The sequence below is a fragment of the Bos mutus genome, chromosome 11, assembly GCF_027580195.1.
Source record: "Bos mutus isolate GX-2022 chromosome 11, NWIPB_WYAK_1.1, whole genome shotgun sequence".
Taxonomy (NCBI): Eukaryota; Metazoa; Chordata; class Mammalia; order Artiodactyla; family Bovidae; genus Bos; species Bos mutus.
The window spans coordinates 7,404,482-7,424,154 of NC_091627.1; the positions used below are offsets into that span (position 1 = coordinate 7,404,482).

At 53.1% G+C, this 19,673-nt stretch overlaps 1 protein-coding gene across 1 annotated transcript; it reads right to left on the reverse strand.

Annotated features, from left to right (window-relative positions):
• Window positions 1-86: 86 nt before the first annotated feature.
• Window positions 87-9,478, reverse strand: DOLPP1 (dolichyldiphosphatase 1). The gene is made up of 8 exons (XM_005908780.3): window positions 9,347-9,478; window positions 5,362-5,462; window positions 5,069-5,153; window positions 4,879-4,978; window positions 4,553-4,651; window positions 3,901-4,029; window positions 3,313-3,402; window positions 87-1,550 (listed from the first exon to the last, which is right to left on the reverse strand). Exons 1-8 carry the CDS (start codon window positions 9,420-9,422, stop codon window positions 1,514-1,516), a joined length of 717 nt encoding a protein of 238 aa, XP_005908842.1. The 5' UTR covers window positions 9,423-9,478; the 3' UTR covers window positions 87-1,513.
• Window positions 9,479-19,673: the final 10,195 nt, after the last annotated feature.

The window sequence follows — 19,673 nt, forward strand, 5'->3', positions numbered from 1 at the left end:
GCCACACACCTTTGCCCTTCAGGGTCATGTCCCCACAGCTGTGTCCCAGCCCCCTCCCATCAGCTCAGTAAACGTGCTCAAGCTGCCAGAGTTCAAGATTTTATTTTAAAACAATAGTAAACAATTTCATTGATTTTTCTTAAGTCAAACCACCTCACACTTGGCTTGTCTCAGGCAAAAAAAGTAAAAAAAATAAGGGAAAGAAAGGAAAATGTGGGGACCGATCAACCTTCTCCAAAATTAGGCCCCTGGTCCTGGTGTCTGGAATGGCTTTGGACACTGTCTTGAACAAATGAGAAAAGAAAGCACCAAAATATTGTGCTTCAGCAGCAGGTTAATAACCTCCATAAAGAAAAGGTGGCGGGGATGGGGGGGAGGAGGGGGATCGGAACGCAGATCCTGAGCAGCCTGGTTCAGCTCTAGAAGCTTCCGAGTTTGGAAGCATCTCCTCTCCACAACTCCATTTCAAAGAGACATCAAGATTGGGAGGAGCTGGCCTCTGAGCTGGGCCCTGGGGATCTGCGAATCACACCCCTGACACAGGCCAGGGCGACCCAAGCAGGTTCCAAGCCTCTCCGAGAGGGTGGGAAGGACAAGGAATGCTCAGAGCACACAGAGGGCAGGCTGGGGGGATGGTGGGGGGACAAGACAGCAGGCCACCGCCTCACTCCCCTCGCCAGTTCCCACTCCCTCTGCAGTTTGTTGGAGATGAAAATGAACCGCTTCCGGACAGCGGGACAGGAAAGAGCTGTAAACAGCTTGGGTTTGCTCACCCACATGTGCAGGCTCTTTTTGTCAGAGAGGGACCACTGTCTTGGGGACAGGGGACCAGAGAAAGCCCTTGTGATGCAGGGTCGATGCGGGCAGGACACAAGGACAGCAGCGCCAGACGCGCGCTCTCTCTGGGCCCGGCCCCACGCAGGAAACACTGACCGAGGTTCTGGAATGGCATTGGCGGCAGGAAGGGCGTGGGGATGCTCCCTCCAGGGCCCCCAGGCAGGCCACCTCTCAGGCCCAGGAAAAAGGGCCTGGGGAGCTGACCTGGGCCCCTCAGTACGCAAGGAGGCCCCCGCAGAGCAGGCTCTGCTAGCCTCCTCTCCAAAATCCCATCTGCCTTTGACAAAACCCAAAAATAAATAGTGTGCATTTTTCACGCCACCTGGATTTCCTGGCCCTGTGACCAGAGGTGCGAGCCCTCCTTCTCTACCCCACACCCCGGTGCCCATGCCAAGGGCACTCTCTGCCCGACCGGGGACTGGCAGCAGCACTGCGAGGGTCTCTGGCCATGAGCCCCCTCCCCTGCCAGCAGCAGGCCCTCCAAGGTCCTGGCTGAGGGGCTGGCTCAGCCCTTTGGTCCACTGTGTTCATCAAAACTAAAATAAGCAAAAAAAAGGCTCCACTCGGTGACTTGGATCTGTAGAGGTCTCTGCTTCGTCCCTGCCTGTCATTCCATCCTTCCTGCAAGGCATCATGCAGGCCAGATCTGGAGGCTGGAGCCAGCCACGCTCACCCGTCACTGCAGCTTCGTCCCCAGCTTGCGCTGTCTGTTCCTACAAAATGGGGGTGGGGGCTCAAATGAGGTGGCTCCTGGCGTTCAGTGAGCCGCCCCCTCAGCTGTCCCCTTCGTACCCCCAATCCCATCAAAATGAGTGAATGCCCGCTCCCAGGGGCCCCCAGGGTCAGCATGAGCCGGGCCAATAGGAGCTCGTGCTCAGGGACCTGGGACTTGGGGCAAAGGGAGGGTCAGTGTCTCTGCTGGGCCTGCACCCCAGGTACTCAGCTCTGGAGTCCAAATGCAGAGCCAGGAGCCAGGGGCAGGGCTGAGGCCAGGATGAGAGAACAGAGGCATGAGGGACCTGGCTGGATTCCACAAAGTCTGGGGAGCTCCCACTTACAAGTGGGATTCTGTTATTATCAACCGAAACAGACAAGAAGATAGTTGAGTTCTCCTTCTGGGATGTATAGAAGCACAGAGAGGGGAACTGCTGACCCAGTAGATCTCAGTACCTGATTTGGGGGTTTGGCTGTGCCTACAATGGGCTCAGGAACCTGAGGGAAGCAGGGATAGTCCTGTTCCTGGGAGGGCCTGGCTGAGGTTCAGATAGGAGGATGGGGCTCGTCAAGAGTCCCACCTGAAATGCAGAAACCCAACTGCACCCATGGGTCCTGGATGATGCAGTCCCAGCCTCACCCTCTGGCCAGCCTCCTTCTTCCCCTGGGCTCTGGCCATATCTGCCTCTATCTGCTGACTCAGAAGCTTTACACAAGCTGTTTCCTATGCTGACAGCATTCTCCCTGCCAAACCCCAACTCCAATGGTCCCGCTTTCTCCCACCACGCCCAGCCAACATGGCCAACCACCCCACCCCCAAATCACGTTCCTGCCGTGGGCTCTCAGGACCAAGGCACTGGTCACACAGGTAGGCGCCTGATTCCTTGTGACCACCCCCTGCCTGCCCCCAGCACACAGCCTGGCACAGAGCAGGGGCACGTGGAAGTTTCGGTGAACGCAGGGAGGGGCGGGGTGGCTCCAGGAGCCAGGTGGAGAGCCTGGGCCAGCTGCAGCCTCCCACCAGTAATGGGATTGCCTGTTCTAACCCCCTCAAATCCCCTTTCCTCGCGGAGACGGCGCTTTACCTCTAAGTTCATTAGGATAATATGGACCATGATGTCCTGAACACAGGTCCCGACTGGGGGGCCCCACCCTATAGCTCCTCTCACCAGGAACCCAGGGCTCCTCAGGAAACCTCCCAGGCTTGCATGGGAGCCCAACCTTGCCTCAGCTCCCCTCTGAACCTGGGAAGGAGCCAAGCCTTCCCCACCCCAGCTGGCACCCCACCCAGGATTTCAAGTGCTTGGAAAGGAGAGCTGAGTCAGAAAGTAGCAAAGTCAGCTCCATCCTGACTCGCTGTGCAACCTCTGGTGCCCCTAACTCGCTGTGCCTCAGTTTACCCTTCCACAGGAAAGGGTCTGGACAGAACAGCCCCGAAGGACCCCCTGAGAGTCTTGGCCGCCCAGCTCTCTGGTTCTGGGCCACAGAGGTTAAAAGCATGGCTCTGGGCTCAACAGCCTGGGTTCCCAGTCTGGCTCCCACACCTGCAGCCTACATATCCTCAGTCAAGTGACTCCTCTCTGAGCCTCAGTTTTCTCATCTGTAAAATGGGGTCCAGGGGAGGACTCAGTGAGGCAGTATAAGAAAAGTGCTTAGACAAAGGTCTGCTTCTTGGGGTGCCTTCCAGAAACAGGACCAGTGCTGCCTGAGGGCTGTGCCCCACTGAGCCAGGACCTGGTGACTGCAGTCCCCTTGACTTACCTGGCTTCTGCTCGGGTTACTGTGTATTCAAACCAGAGGACATTGGGAATAAGGCTCGTGTCTCGGATTAGGAAGAACTCAGAGATAGGCCTGGAGAGACAGACACCCAGAAAGCCAGGACCACATCAAGGTCTGTCACTGAGCTGGACGTCCCCCCCACCACTGGGCCAGCAACACACCCTCCCCCTGCTGATCAGAATCTTTGCCTGGCCCGTGCTCCCAGGGCCACTGAGAGACTCAGATGGGCCACAGCTGTGACACTCGGGCAGGGACATGGCCCCAAGGTACATACAGCCCAGAAGGACACACGCTGCTTTCCAAGTCCCCGAGAGGCCAGGCAAGGACAGAGGCTGGCACCTCGGCTTCTGGACTGAGAAAACCCCTGGGGGAGATAGAAGCCAGGTGAACGGGCCCTGCTCCCTACGCCCACCAGAGGCCTGGGCACTGGGGCCCTCCCCGGGAGACTGAGGCTGGGGTCAGCACGTCTGGGTCCCCCCACTGACGGCCCCTTGGGAGGAGGGGGCCCAGGACATAGTGTCTGGGACGGTGGTGGGACAGGGGACAGCAACACAGGCGGGAGGCAGTTACCAGGCTGCTATCCTAGGGAACAGCGGGGTGAGGACCTCCTGGGTGAAGACGAACCAGGCGACGGCCATCAGGCCCCCAGCGACGGCCCCGTAGAGTACTTGCCCCCAGGTATGGTACAGCAGGTAGACCCTGGGCCAAGGGCAGAGGCAAGTTCACAGAGCTGGCCGCACACAAGCCTGCACGGCCTGCGCCCCACGCCCGAGTGCCAGCTCCCCTGGGGACCCCTGCACGCACACGGGAGACACCCCCAGAGAGGACAGAGTCCTGGGGCCACACGGACTCAGAGCTGCTTCCAGAATTAGGCAAGGGGCCACACCCCAACAGGGGCTCCCGATGCTATAGAGGTGAAGGGACAGCGTGGCGGGGACACGTCCAGCCCTCGAACTTGGGAGTTTGTCTGTGAGGGACTGCTTCAGGACATGGGAACAGATGGCTGACGCTGGGACCACGGGTCCCACCAACAGCAGAGAGCAAGGATTGGGAGGCAAGGGACAGCTGGAGCCCTGGCCTTTTAAACTAGAGGCTGGGGGCCCCCTTCCTGGTCCTGCCCATAGGCTCCAGGGCTCGGGTCCACCGTGAGGTCCCAGAATCCAGCCAGACCTCAGTGGGCAGAGTCAGGGCGGGGATGGGGGGCCTCTACCTCCCGCTGTACCTGCTGTAGGAGACTAGAAAGGCCACGGTGAGGAGACCCAGCGAGAGCACGTGCCTCCACAGCAAGTCCAGGAACCTGGCGTTGTTCGTTTGGTGCATTCTGGGAAAACAACCCTGTCAGGCGGCCTCAGCCCACAGCCTGGGGCCCTGGCCCCTGGCCCCTGCACACACAGCCCCTGGCCCCACATCTGCAGGCTCCCTGGGCGCCTCCTGCCTTCGCTGGAGCTCCTCCCACCCCCAGGAGAGGCCAAGCCCCAGCCAGCGGGCATCCCAAGTGCTCGCAGCACTTTGGGTCCCCGGCAGAGCCCGGGCGGGAAAGAAGCTCACCTTAAATACAGAAAAAGGAAGGAATAGATGGAGAAGAACCACATAAACTGGGAGTGACTGGAGGGCATCCCGTACTTGGTGCCCACTGCCGTGTGGGGACCTGGGGAGGAGAGAGAACAGGGCGTGGTGAGGGGACGCAGGCCTCCCCGGGACACCCTCACCTGGGGGACTCCCGAGGCCCGGGCCCTACCTCCACAGGGCCGTGGCTCCTGGATGACGTGTTTGATCAGCCAGTTGACCCCCTCGTTGAGCGCCAGGCCCCCCAGGAACGAGATCTGCCGGGAAGACGTGTAGTCAGTGGGGCCTCTGGGTAACCTGCCGGCTTCTGACTGAGCCTCCCAGCCCCGGGGACAACCTGGAACCAGCCAGGAGGCTCCACACACTTCAAGAGAGGTGGCGGCGCGGAAGGGAAAGCTAAGCACCTGGGATGGGATGGGGAGGCCCCTCCTCCCCGTGGTGGGGCCGTGGCGCAGCGGGACTCACCGTGTGCAGCTCCCGCTTGAATATAATGAGGGTCACGAAACCAACAATGACAAATACGGGGCTGAGGCTCAGGTAGGCGAGGACGTGGCCAGAGAGGTCACCTGGGAAGACAGGGAGGACAAGGTGAGGACAGGATCGAAGGCGGCCTGGCCCCAAGCAAGTCAAGTCGGGCCTGGGGCAGAGAGGCGGTCCCAGCAGGGCCCCAGAGGGCAGGGCCAGGTGCCTGACTGGGGGCGCCTCTGGGTACTGGCTGACCACACCACCTCGGGCACAGACAGTGTGCCAGGGTGTTTACTGAGCCCTCAAATTCACAGATTGTGAGTATGAAGCAGGTACGTCACTGGGCCCATTCCACAGATGAAGCCACTGAGTCCCAAAGGAGTCACATGACTGGTCCAAAGTCACACATGCAGGAAGGAGGCGGGATCTGACTAAAACCCAGAGGAGGAGATGGTTGGATAGCATCACCGACTCAGTGGACATATGAGCTTGAGTAAACTCCAGGAGTTGGAGTTGGACAGGGAGGCCTGGCGAGCTGCAGTCCATGGGGTTGCAAAGAGTCGGAGACGACTGAGCGACTGAACTGAACTAAACTTACCCATTATCTCGCCAAAGCAGGAATGTGAACCTGGCTTTGTCAGGCCCCAGAGGCTGGACTCTGGACCAGGAGACAGCCCAGCAGGCACATGGATGCCTCTGGAACACAGCACTGTGCTGAGATGGCCCCAGCCAAGCCCTGGGCCTCCAGGGGAACCTGGCACTCTCTGGACAGCACATAGACTTGGGTCTACACTGCAGACTCGGACAGGGAGCAAGGCCGGTCTGCTTTGCCCACTACGGCCGCCTGTTGCAGTAACGGCTACCCACTGCCTCTCTACTGGCAAAAAAAATGGCCGCCTATTGGCTGCTGCCTTCTACCCTCAGAAAGGCCTGGGAGAGGAGGCAATGTGAGGATCCTGAAGCCAGCCAACAAGAGCCAGTGCCCCCTTGCTCGAGGGCAGGGCTGACACCAAGTCCAAAGGCTGCCCTCGCCCCTGGAGGCAGGGTGGCTACGTGGCCACTCTGGGGTCAGAGTGTGTGGCTCAGTGCCCATGCCAGCACTGGTGGCTACACGGACTCTGGCAAGGACTGTACCTCCCTGACCCGCAGCTCTTTCACCTGTGAACCAGGGATATCAGTACCCACCTCCCCCACCCATGGGAGCTTTCATGTGACCAGGCCTGTGTGATACCCGGCTTGGTCGCTGGCACCCAGGGCACTTGTAGGTTTGGAGAACACAGCATCGAGAAATGGCCCCACCACCAGCCTGGCCTCGCACAGGCAGCTGGGAGGTACCCACACAGGGCCGAGCCCCACTTCCAGGCTGAAGAGGTGGGCACACACCTGGCCTTGCCCACACTTACCCAGGGTAGGGCAGGCTTGGAACTGGCCTTGGAGAACTGGTCAGATAGTGCTGCCCCAGGCCCGCTGAGTGACACCGAGGTGAGGCTCTTCCCTCTTCCGGGGCTCTGTCCCCTCATCCACACAGTGGCCCAGCCCTGAGACTCTGGGTCTCTCAGCTATCCCCCTGGTGCCCAGGAACCCTGGGTCGTGCAGACAGGAAGTGGGTGGCACCCCCAAACCTTTGGCCACCTCCATGGCCTGTCCCACAGCAAGCACTACCTTTGGAACCTGCTGCAGATGCTCTCAGTGACTCTGGCCTCACCATTCTCCGATGGAAGCCCCCAGTGGCTCTCTCTGCCCTTGGGATAAGTCCCACCTCAGCCGAGCTCATCATGCCCTGCAATCCTGGCCCTGCTTGCCTCCCACCCTCTGCTCCACTTCCAGGGACTACATTCTAGTTCCCCAAATACACCGGGCTCTGCCCTACTTCCGGACTCTGGCACACAGTTTCCCACGCCTGGGAGGCTGTCTGAGTTAACACAACATAAATTAAGCACCCACCACAGTGGCAAAAAAAAAAAAAAAGACACTTTCCTGCCATTGCAGAGCTCTCAGAATCTGTAACCAGGGCGTCATTTATGACACCACTCATTAGTGGAGACATCTGTCCAGTACCTGTCTCTCTCTCTAGAGAGCAGGCACCATGAGTGCAGGAGTGGGATCCCTACACCCCACTCGACCCCCAAACCCAGCACAGCACTCGACACTTAACCAGGCTCTAAAATGATGTTAGGGCTTCTGTGGTGGTTCAACAGTAAAGATTCTGCCTGCCAATGCAGGAGACATGGGTTCAATCTCTGGGTTGGAAGATCCCCTGGAGGAGGAAATGACAACCCACTCCAGTATTCTTGTCTGGAGAATTCCAAGGACAGAGGAGCCTGGCGGGCTACAGTCCATGGGGTGGCCAAGAGTCAGACACGACTTAGCGACTAAACAAAAACAAAATCATCTTAAATGAAGGGAGGAAGGAAACAAGCGTCAGTGTAATGAGGGCTGTGAAGGAGAAGTTCAGGGGGGTCACAAAAGAATTAGCAGGGGACTGGAAGACCCCCAGAGAAGAGGCCCTCAGGCTCAGCCAGGTCCCTCCTCTGGTCCCTGAAAAGGGTCCTTCATCACAGCCTGAGTCATGCTGCTCACATCTGCCAGGTTCCTTCCTTTCACTGTGAGCACCCAGAAAAGCTACTCCCTGCCCAGGGAGAGGAAATCATGAAGATGCTGAGACCTTAAGGTAAGACTCTTCCCTTTTCCAGGCCACAGTTTCCCTCCTGTATAGTGGGTTTTATTGTCGCCTCCCCCACCACCAGTCCAGGAGTTCAGGTACATATCCATCTGTTCACCATCCAAAACACAGAGCAAGCCCAGTGCCTGACATTCAGGAGGTGCTCAGTGGACACCAGCTGAATGAATGACGGGTGAACGGTGGGCAGGCAGGCAGATGGCAAGCTAGAGCAATAGTAGGGCCGCCCCACACCCCACTAGAACCCAGAACACCTAGGGTCAAAGTTCCCTGGCATCCAGCCCTGGAGCCCTCAGCAGGGCTAGGTTCTCACGTCTCTGCACGAGCAGGCCCTTCCTGGGGCCACCAGGGCTCACTGAGAGGACGCCCCCCCTCCCCCCGCCAGCCTCACCCTACACCCAACCATCCTACACAGAGATGGAGGCGTGGGCTTGAGAGGGTCCTGGGAAGGCGGGATCACGTTCATTGCAGTTATTTCTTGAATGTTTACTCTATGCCAGGCACTGCACTCAGCATTTCTCATACCTCCTGTTTCTGATTCTCGCACCACCACTAGAAGGGAGGCACTGTGATCAGTTCCACTTTGAAAAGGCACAGAGAGGTGAAGTCACTTGCAAGAGACCACGGCTTGAACTCTGACCCCAAGGCCCAAGCTCTAAACCGCCTCCGGAACAGGTCACTCCAAGACCTGCCAGGTAGAAAGCCCTGAGCTTCTACAGCTGGGTCCAATGGGAAGCTCCAGAGGTTGTCTGCCCCCACCCCCACCAGGTCCCCTGAGTTGTGGAGCAGTGCCCTGCCCAGGGCGTGGCATCAGAAGTACTCCAACAACGAAGAGCTGCCTGGCCTCGATTTGCACGCTCCCAGCAATGGAGAGCTCTTTCTTACGGCTGCCCAATAGCACTGTTTGCAGAAAGCAGGCACTCCCTACGCGCCGGGGAGAAAGTCCAGTCTCTCCGGCTCCGAGAAGGGCAGAGAAGAAAGGCCCTGGTCCAGGCCAGTTATCCTTTCCTACCTCACCCAGACCACCGCCCCATGACAGCCCACCGGCGCCCCAGGACCCAGGGGAGCTCCCCGGACGCGCAGCCGTAGAGTGCGCCGAGAGACGCTCACAATTTTGCCCAGCTCATCGCCACACCACTGCGCCTGCGCGGCGCGCGCGCCGGCCGAACCCCTCCAAGGCTCACTATTTGACAGTTCCCACCCGGGTGCCCCGGCGCCCCCTCCGCGGGCTTGCGCCTGACAGAGCACCAGGCACTGACAGGCCGGCCTCGGGAAGTCGTCCTCGGAGCCGGGGTTGCCTTTTACCTGCAGGATATTCGACGTGGGTGAGGGTCACCGGCCGCCATGAAGCGGGGAGCGAGCACTGTCCGTCCGCTGCCATCTTACCCGGAGACCGGGCTTCGCCCAGTAGCCAATGGGGAGCCAGGGGGGCGGTGGTCCTGACCTATCACGCCGGAGAGGCTCCGCTCACCCAATCGGAGACCGATACAGGTAGCGGCGCAGCCATTCAGAGTGCAGGCCGTGGGGCTGGTCCGTACGGCGAATCAGAAGGCAGGGCCCCTAGGAGCCTTTTAGCCGTCCCAGCCAGCGCCCAATCCGGGGCGAGCGCAGGTAAGTGCCTGACCAATCAGAGAAGAGGAGGGTTTCGACGAACAACAGGGGGCAGAACAGCCAATCAGAAGGTGAGACCGGCTCGCCGTGTAGGCAGGGCGGGCCAATCAGCCTCTAGCTTGGGGGGCGTGTTGAATTTTTGGTGGGAGCTTTGGTTTTGGGGGACCTTCGCGGAGTGAAGTTTGCCTCAGTACTCTGATCCCGCCCGGGGTCTGCATGTGCCTGGGCTCCCGTCAGAGCGCGTGCTCGAAAAGGGGAGGCAACCTCGTCACGTTGGGGTCTGAATTCATCTACTCTTAGTTATAAGAGTAAACTGAGGCCAGAGACTCAAGGGAAATTTATTTTCCTTTGCCCTTTTTAATGACCGGCAACAGGACAGATCACAAAAGACGGACGACCTTTCTATTAAAGGTGGGAGGCAGGGTGGGGGAGGGAAATCCCTGGGCGGGATGCACAAATCAGCTCCCCAAGGTGCTTTTTGGGACAGAAGCTTAACTAATGCTGAATCGATGCGTAATTGAAATTAAGAGACTCCGTTCCTCATTGCATTCGGTTAACACTGATTCAGTCACATTTATGCTGCTTAATGAGGCATCTTGGAAGCAAACACCTATACCTCAGTTTTCCCAAAATATTCCTCTCAGCGTCCAACATGGCGTTGCGTGAATTAACCAGGGCTTACCGCCCACCTCTCCCTCTCCTACCCTCACTATCTCTCCGACTAGATTGCAGTGCTTACAGTCCAGGTAAGGTGCCCGGCTCCTCTTGTCTACTATCCTTTGAACATGCTGTTCTGTCTGCCTGGAATGCATCACTTCTGCCCTCCTCTGCCTGGCCAAGTCTGGCTCAAGTGTCTAATCTCACTTAGAGGTTTCCATGGCCAGGAAAGGGGCTTTCACTGGGCTCCCACCGCTGCATCTCCTCTCCTACCCCAGCACTGACCACCACTGGACTGTAACTGACTCCTTGTCTGTCTTTCCCAGTAAACAATGGTTCTCTGAATTCATGCAGCTGCCAAGATCAGCTTGTAGAAAATAGGGCCTGCTTGAGCAACTTCAGCTGCATGCAACAGATTCTGATCAATTTTCTTTTCAAAACTTTTATTCTGCTACAAATATTTTCTAATGTTCCTTGTTATGGCTTCTTAGATACACCCATCATTTAAAAGTGGACATTTAATTTCCAGATACACGGGGTTTAAGGTATCTTTGGTATTAATTTCTCATTTTGGTATTCAGATCAGTCGCTCAGTCGTGTCCGACTCTGCGACCCCATGAATCGCAGCACGCCAGGCCTCCCTTCCATCACCATCTCCCAGAGTTCACTCAGACTCACGTCCATCGAGTCAGTGATGCCATCCAGCCATCTCATCCTCTGTCGTCCTCTCTTCCTCCTGCCCCTAATCCCTCCCAGCATCAGAGTCTTTTCCAATGAGTCAGCTCTTCCCATGAGCTGGCCAAAGTACTGGAGTTTCAGCTTTAGTATCACTCCTTCCAAAGAACACCAAGGACTGATCTCCTTTAGAATGGACTGGTTGGATCTCCTTGCAGTCCAAGGGACTCTCAAGAGTCTTCTCCAACACCACAGTTCAAAACCATCAATTCTTCGGCACTCAGCTTTCTTCACAGTCCAACTCTCACATGCATACATGACCACAGGAAAAACCATAGCCTTGACTAGACGGACCTTTGTTGGCAAAGGAATGTCTCTGCTTTTCAATATGCTATCTAGGTTGGACGTAACTTTTCTTCCAAGGAGTAAGCGTCTTTTAATTTCATGGCTGCAGTCACCATCTGCAGTGATTTTGGAGCCCAAAAAAATAAAGTCTGACACTGTTTCCCCATCTATTTCCCATGAAGTGATGGGACCAGATGCCATGATCTTCATTTTCTGAATGTTGAGCTTTAAGCCAACTTTTTCACTCTCCTCTTTCACTTTCATCAAGAGGCTTTTGAGTTCCTCTTCACTTTCTGCCATAAGGGTGGTGTCATCTGCATATCTGAGGTTATTGATATTTCTCCCAGCAATCTTGATTCCAGCTTGTGTTTCTTCTAGCCCAACATTTCTCATGATGTACTCTGCATATAAGTTAAATAAGCAGGGTGACAATATACAGCCTTGACGTACTCCTTTTCCTATTTGGAACCAGTCTGTTGTTCCATGTCCAGTTCTAACTGTTGCTTCCTGACCTGCATATAGGTTTTTCAAGAGGCAGGTCAGGTGGTCTGGTATTCCCATCTCTTTCAGAATTTTCCACAGTTGATTGTGATCCACACAGTCAAAGGCTTTGGCATAATCAATAAAGCAGAAATATATATTTTTCTGGAACTTTCTTGCTTTTTCCATGATCCAGCGGATGTTGGCAATTTGATCTCTGGTTCCTCTGCCTTTTCTAAAACCAGCTTGAACATCTGTTAGTTCATGGTTCACGTATTGCTGAAGCCTGGCTTGGAGAATTTTGAGCATTACTTTACTAGCGTGTGAGATGAGTGCAATTGTGCAGTAGTTTGAGCATTCTTTGGCATTACCTTTCTTTGGGATTGGAATGAAAACTGACCTTTTCCAGTCCTGTGGCCACTGCTGAGTTTTCCAAATGTGCTGGCATATTGAGTGCAGCACTTTCACAGCATCATCTTCCAGGATTTGAAATAGCTCAACTGGAATTCCATCACCTCCACTGGCTTTGTTCATAGTGATGCTTTCTAAGGCCCACTTGACTTCACATTCCAGGATGTCTGGCTCTAGGTAAGTGATCATACCATCATGATTATATTGGTCGTGAAGATCTTTTTTGTACAATTCTTCTGTGTATTCCTGCCACCTCTTCTTAATATCTTCTGCTTCTGTTGGGTCCATACCATTTCTGTCCTTTATCGAGCCCATCTTTGCATGAAATATTCCCTTGGTATCTCTAATTTTCTTGAAGAGATCTCTGGTCTTTCCCATTCTGTTGTTTTCCTCTATTTCTTTGCATTGATCGCTGAGGAAGGCTTTCTTATCTCTTTTTGCTATTCTTGGAACTCTGCATTCAGATGCTTGTATCTTTCCTTTTCTCCTTTGCTTTTCGCTTCTCTTCTTTTCACAGCTATTTGTAAGGCCTCCCCAGACAGCCATTTTACTGTTTTGCATTTCTTTTCCATGGGGATGGTCTTGATCCCTGTCTCCTATACAATGTCATGAACCTCAGTCCATAGTTCATCAGGCACTCTATCTATCAGATCTAGTCACTTAAATATAATTCTCACTTCCACTGTATAATAAGGGATTTGATTCAGGTCATACCTGAATGGTCTAGTGGTTTTCCCTACTTTCTTCAATTTAAGTCTGAATTTGGCAATAAGAAGCTCAAGATCTGAGCCACAGTCAGCTCCCAGTCTTATTTTTGCTGCCTGTATAGAGCTTCTCCATCTTTGGCTGAAAAGAATATAATCAATCTGATTTCAGTGTTGACCATCTGGTGATGTCCATGTGTAGAGTCTTCTCTTGTGTTGTTGGAAGAGGGTGTTTGCTATGACCAGTGTGTTCTCTTGGCAAAAACTCTATCAGTCTTTGCCCTGTTTCATTCCGTATTCCAAGGCCAAATTTGCCTGTTATTCCAGGTGTTTCTTGTCTTCCTACTTTTGCATTCCAGTCCCCTGTAATGAAAAGGACATCTTTTTGGGGTGTTAGTTCTAAAAGGTCTTGTAGGTCTTCATAGAATCGTTCAACTTCAGCTTCTTCAGCATTACTGGTTGGGGCAGAGGTTTGGATTACTGTGATATTGAATGGTTTGCCTTGGAAATGAACAGAGATCATTCTGTCGTTTTTGAGATTGCATCCAAGTACTGCATTTCGGACTCTTGTTGACCATGATGGCTACTCCATTTCTTCTGAGGGATTCCTGCCCACAGTAGTAGATATAATGGTCATCAGAGTTAAATTCACCCATTCCAGTCCATTTTAGTTCGCTGATTCCTGGAATGTCAACATTCACTCTTGCCATCTCCTGTTTGACCACTTCCAATTTGCCTTGATTCATGGACCTAACATTCCAGGTTCCTATGCAATATTGCTCTTTAGAGCATCAGACCTTGCTTCTATCACCAGTCACATCCACAACTGGGTATTGTTTTTGCTTTGGCTCCATCCCTTCCTTCTTTCTGGAGTTATTTCTCCACTGATCTCCAGTAGCATATTGGGCCCCTACTGACCTGGGGAGTTCCTCTTTCAGTATCCTATCATTTTGCCTTTTCATACTGTTCATGGGGTTCTCAAGACAAGGATACTGAAGTGGTTTGCCATTCCCTTCTCCAGTGGACCACATTCTGTCAGACCTCTCCACCATGACCCACCCATCTTGGGTGGCCCCACAGGGCATGGCTTAGTTTCATTGAATTAGACAAGGCTGTGGTCCTTGTGATCAGATTGACTAGTTTTCTGTGATTATGGTTTCAGTGTGTCTGCCCTCTGATGCCCTCTTGCAACACCTACCATCTTACTTGGGTTTCTCTTACCTTGGACGTGGGGTATCTCTTCACGGCTGCTCCAGCAAAGCGCAGCTGCTGCTCCTTACCTTGGACAAGGGGTATCTCCTCACGGCCACCCCTCCTGACCTTGAACGTAGAGTAGCTACTCTAGGCCCTCCTGCGCCCGCGCAGCCACCGCTTCTTGGACATGGGGTAGCTCCTCCTGGCCGCCGCCCCTGACCTCAGACACGGGGTAGCTCCTCCCAGCTGCCGCCCCTGACCTCGGACGTGGGGTAGCTCCTCCTGGCCGACACCCCCTGACCTCGGACGTGGGGTAGCTCCTCTCGGCCACGCTTGTGCGCCATCGCAGCCGCCTGCACTATGGGCTCCTCAAGCCAGGAATACTGGAATGGGTGGTCATGCCCTCCTCTAGGGGATCTTTCCCACCCAGGGATCAAACCCATGTCTCCTGTGTCTCCTGTATTAAAGACAGATTCTTTACCCACTGAGCCACCTGGGAAGCCCATCATTTTGGTATTAATTTCTCATTTAAATGCTTTCTTCTCTGCAGTCACCCTCTATGTTTTTTCAGTCCTTTAACTTTATTGAGGCTTTAAGTGGGTAAGTCAAAGATCTCGGTAAATGTCCCATTGCACTTGAAAATATGAGTTATTTTCAAATATCTTTTGATATTGATTTCTAACATAATTCCACAGTAATGTTAGACTCTGTATGATTTCAATACCTTTACACCATGAAATTTTTGCACCTTGTTTTATGTCCCTGTGTCTCCTGATGTATAGTCATGGGAACTTGAATAGAACTTGTATCCTGCTGGTGTGTGAAAATAGTATAACTCTTAATTATGTTGATTTGGTTGATAGTGCTTTTCAGGCTTACTGTAGCCTTCTACTTTTTTGTCTATTCATTCTATTATTTTTTGACAGTGTGATACTGAAACTCCAACTAAAAATCTTAATCTACTTAAAAATAATTGTAATATATAGTGGAACTATATGTAACTTTGTTGTGTATTTCCCAAGTCTCCTGTAAATTTGTTATCATACTTTGATAATTTAAAAACAAGAAAGAAAAAAAAATATATATAAGATATATGAAGCAGGAAACTGTGACTACATAACTTAAAGAAAAACTGACCAATAAAACTGATCTGGGGGGAAAAAAAAGAAAATGGCGCCTGGATTGATCCACTAGATCTGGGTTACAACCTTGGAGTCTACATTCTTGTTCCCCGGGATTCTGATGTAACTGGTTGCGCCCGTAGTTGGCAAAGACCTGGGCAACGTGAAATCAGGGCTTGTTATGTATTGGAGCCTGGCCCAGGCCGATGCTAGAAGACGTGCCTGATAGACAGCCTTATTGCTTGTCAGGAGAGGTGAGAATACAGCAGAGTGGCTCCCTGACCAGAGTGGCTTGCTCTGAGAACCAGCCAGACAGCTCGAGTCCACACCATGGATGGGGCTGGAAAGACTAGGGGGATGATGGTGACTCCGGAACCCACCAGCGAGCCAGGAGGTCCCCCGGGACTCCTCAGCTGGACTCAGCGCCCCATCCGGCCCAGCCTGGGCTTGTCTGGGTCAGCGGGCCCCACTTCCCTGCCACCTGCCCTCAGCTGCCTCAGGCACTGCCTCTGTTAGCTTCTGAGAGGCAGGAGGTGTGAGCTGTGAGTTTCCCAGAACAGTTCCCTGGGACTGGGCTGCCCCGTCTGGCTGCTTTGCCCCTCCCTGGTTAGAAGGCATTTCAGTGGGGAGAAGCCAAGTCCCTTAAAGCCAGGATCTTCTCACCTCAGAGAGAGTGTTGAGGAGGAAGTGGCCAGGGTGAGGAACTATATAATGAGAGGCAGTTAGCTGGGGTGAGGCTTTCCTGGTGGAGGGAACAGCACAATGAAATGGGCAAGGGAGAGGTGAGGGGCAGGCAGAGAGGGACCTGGCAGGGGCCTGGCCTCCCAAAATGTTGAGGACCACTCTTGGTGACCACAGAGGGGTCCTTGAAAGATGACTGTTGTTTGGTTTGGTTTTGCCTTAGGAGAAAAAAAAGCAAAAAGCATACCTTTCATACAGGAAAACCCAGAAATTGAATGTGTGTAGCTTGATGACGTTTCACAAACTATGTACACCTGTGTTACCAGAGCTCCAGGAGCTCCTGACACTCCATCCAGTCACCCCAGGGTGACCACCAACCCCACTGCCAGCCCCATACATTAGGTCGGTCTGCTTTGGGTACTTTCTGTAAGCTGACTCCTACAGTGTGTGTTTTGGGGGCGTGGCTCCTTTCACCAGCATTGTTTATGAGATCCGTGATGAAACCTCTGGCTGTAGTTCACTCACACTCGCTGTGTAGAGCTCCACGTTGTGAATGCACCATGGTTGACTTTCCATTCGAGTCTTGCTGGACTTTGGGGTGTTTCCAGATCTAGGAGGTTAGGAACGGTGTTTCTAGGAACAGCTTCCTGCAGATCTTTGGTGTACCAAGGGATGCTTTTCCAATGGAGATGTGCCTAGGAGCCAGGGCAGGGTCCCATGAGATGGCAGAGATGACAGGTCAGACCCGCTGTGTGGACGAGGAGCTGGATGGTACAGGCATGAATGCTGTGAGGGGAGCCCTGGGAGGCTGCAGGAGCCACCCGCCTCCTCCCTGAGCTGAGAGGTGGACCACTGATGCCCCTGGTATCTCTGAGAATCCTGGGAGGTTCTCCGTCCTTAGTCACTGGTGTTACCTCCACTGCAGCCTGCGAGGCAACTCTTCATTATGCTCAGTTTATAGCTGAGGACAGTAAGGCTCTGAGTGTCCCACCACTTGCCAGGTCACTTGGCTAATGTGTCACAGAGCCAGGATTTCAATCCTGTTCCGATGGATGGGCAGGCCCAGGTTTTGAACCACCTTGCATCCTGTCAACCGAACTGCAGACTGCCTCCTCCCACGGCCCACAGGAATCCTCAGACCAGCCCCAGCAATCCCGAGCAGAGCTGGGCTTTCACTTTGGCCTCTCCTCTAGAAGGGAGTTTACCGACAGGACAGCCCCCGGATTAGAGGCGCAAAGTCTAACCCTGTGCACCACACCCTAGCCACCCTGGCATGCGCTCAAAGTCCCTAAGAAAAAACTCTTACCCTCTCCAGGCCTGTTTCTCTGAAATGCGTCAGCTGCCATCCTCTAGATTAGAAGTTCATTCATGCATTTAAAGGACTGTTTGAGCTCCTAGGTGGTTGCCAGACCATGTCTCAGCATCAGGGGTGAAGAGAGAAGGATAAAGCATAAGAATGGCGATGCCTTGGAGAAACTGTTATTCCTGTGGAGGCTGTGAGACTCCTCAATCCTTAAGATGCAAAGAAGAAAGACAAATGGACTCAAAGTAGAAGTGACAGTTTTGGCTTCAAAACCTCTGAGAGGAGCCACTCATTGTGCATTAGAGGCTTCTACAAGTCAGAGCCTGGCATTCCAGACACCATGGAGGCAAGTCCTCAAGACACATTGTCTGGGACTTCCCCTGATGGTCCAGTGGCTAAGACGGTGCACTCCCAATGCAAGGATCCCTGGTTAGGGAACTAGATCGCACATGCAGCAACCAAGAGTCACTCATGCCACAACTAAAGATCCTGCATGCTGCAACTAAGACCTGGCACAGCTGTATAAATAAATAAATATTAAAAAAAATAAGTAAAACTGTCAATTCAAAAATGTTTTTCAAAAAAGTTAAAGTCGCTCAGTTGTGTCTGAGTCTCTGTGACCCCATGGACTATACAGTCCAGGGATTCTCCAGGCCAGAATACTGGAGGGGGCAGCCATTCCCTTCTCCAGGGGATCTTCCCAACTCAGGGATTGAACTTGGGTCTCCTGTATTGCAGGCAGATTCTTTACTACTGAGCCACCAAGGAAACCCACAAGCTCCCCTGGTTTGCAGCATGTGCTGATTTCCATGTAAACACTCTCTCCTGTGGCCACTGCTGTGATGGCACCAGACCAGGAGTTGGGACAAGATGAGCAGTCAGCTCTCACTAGCAGATGGGGTGCAAGCCGGCTCCAGTGCCTCCACCGCTGCCCAGGTGACACCTAGAGCTGTGCTTGGCACACAGTAGGCACCCAGTGAATACTTTGCGAACAAATACTGCTGCTGCTGCTGCTAAGTCGCGTCAGTCATATCCAACTCTGTGCAACCCCATGATGGGAGCCCACCAGGCTCCCCCGTCCCTGGGATTCTCCAGTCAAGAACAGGGTTGCCATTTCCTTCTCCAATGAATGAAAGTGAAAAGTGAAAGTGAAGTCGCTCAGTCGTGTCCGACTCTTAGTGACCCCATGGACTGTACCCTACCGGGCTCCTCCGTCCGTGGGATTTTCCAGGCAAGAGTACTGGAGTGGGGTGCCACTGCCTTCTCCGGCGAACAAGTGAGCCTTCTTCAACTGTCCTGTCCCATTTGTGTGCCTGCCCTGAGAGCCATTTATATTGTAATTGAACCCGCTTTTACCGAGCAGTCGATGTGAACCATAAGTTGGGCCCAGACAATGCTACAAGATTTTATCTTCCACACCCCGCTCACACTGCACGGGAATCAATCTCATGGGTGATGCAGCAGAAGCCTAACGGATTCAGGAGACATGGGTGTCCGTCCTGGGCTGCTGCCATCTTGCCTGTATGCCGGGGGGCAGTCGTCCTCCCCTCTCAATTTCCCCTTTCATCAGTCGGGGGATGGGGACTTCCCTGCTGGTCCAGCAGCTAAGACTGTGCTCCCAATGCAGGTGGCCCAGATTCCATCCCTGGTCAGGGAACTGGATCCCACATGCCGCAACTAAGAGTTCACATGCCGCAACTAAAGATCTCGCCTGCCACAACTAAGACCCGGTGCAGCCAAATAAATATTAAACAAACAAACAAACAGGGAGACAAACAGAGGGCCTGGAATCTGTTACCTACTGTTGTGTAACAAGCCAGCCTCAAACCCAGTGCCTTAGGACCAGCAGCATTTTGGTAATAGTTTGACACGTCTGTAAAGTTACTAAAGTTACTAAAAACAACCATTTAAAGCCAGTGCATTCTATGGTATACAAATCATACCTTAATAAAGCTGTTTAAACACTTATTTGCCAGCATTGAGGGTATTAATAATTACATCTGCTTGAGTATGGAATCAGTAGAGGGGAACAATCAAACACTTACCCTCTTTTTAGGTTGAACTGGGGTCTGTCTCCAGTTAATCAGGAAAAGCTTTTCAGAATCCTAACAGGTATTAGAGAGCTAGTGCTCATTTTTAAGGTGTGATGTTTGTATTGTGATTATGCCAGAGAACTACCTTATTTTAAGATAAATCTTTTCAAGTAGTTTAGGGAGGAAGCACAAGCCTAAAACTTACTCCAAAATATTTTCTAAAAGGACTATATGCACGAAACAACTCTGGAAAGATGTTAATTACTGACTCGAAGTGTGGATTTATGGGTGTGCTTTATATGTTTTTTAATTTCTGTACACTTAAAATTTTCAAAAAATACAGAAAAGCTTTCAAGTACAGTGGTCCCAGCTTATCCAGTTTTGCTTTCCAAGACTGCACTTACCCTCAGTCAACCA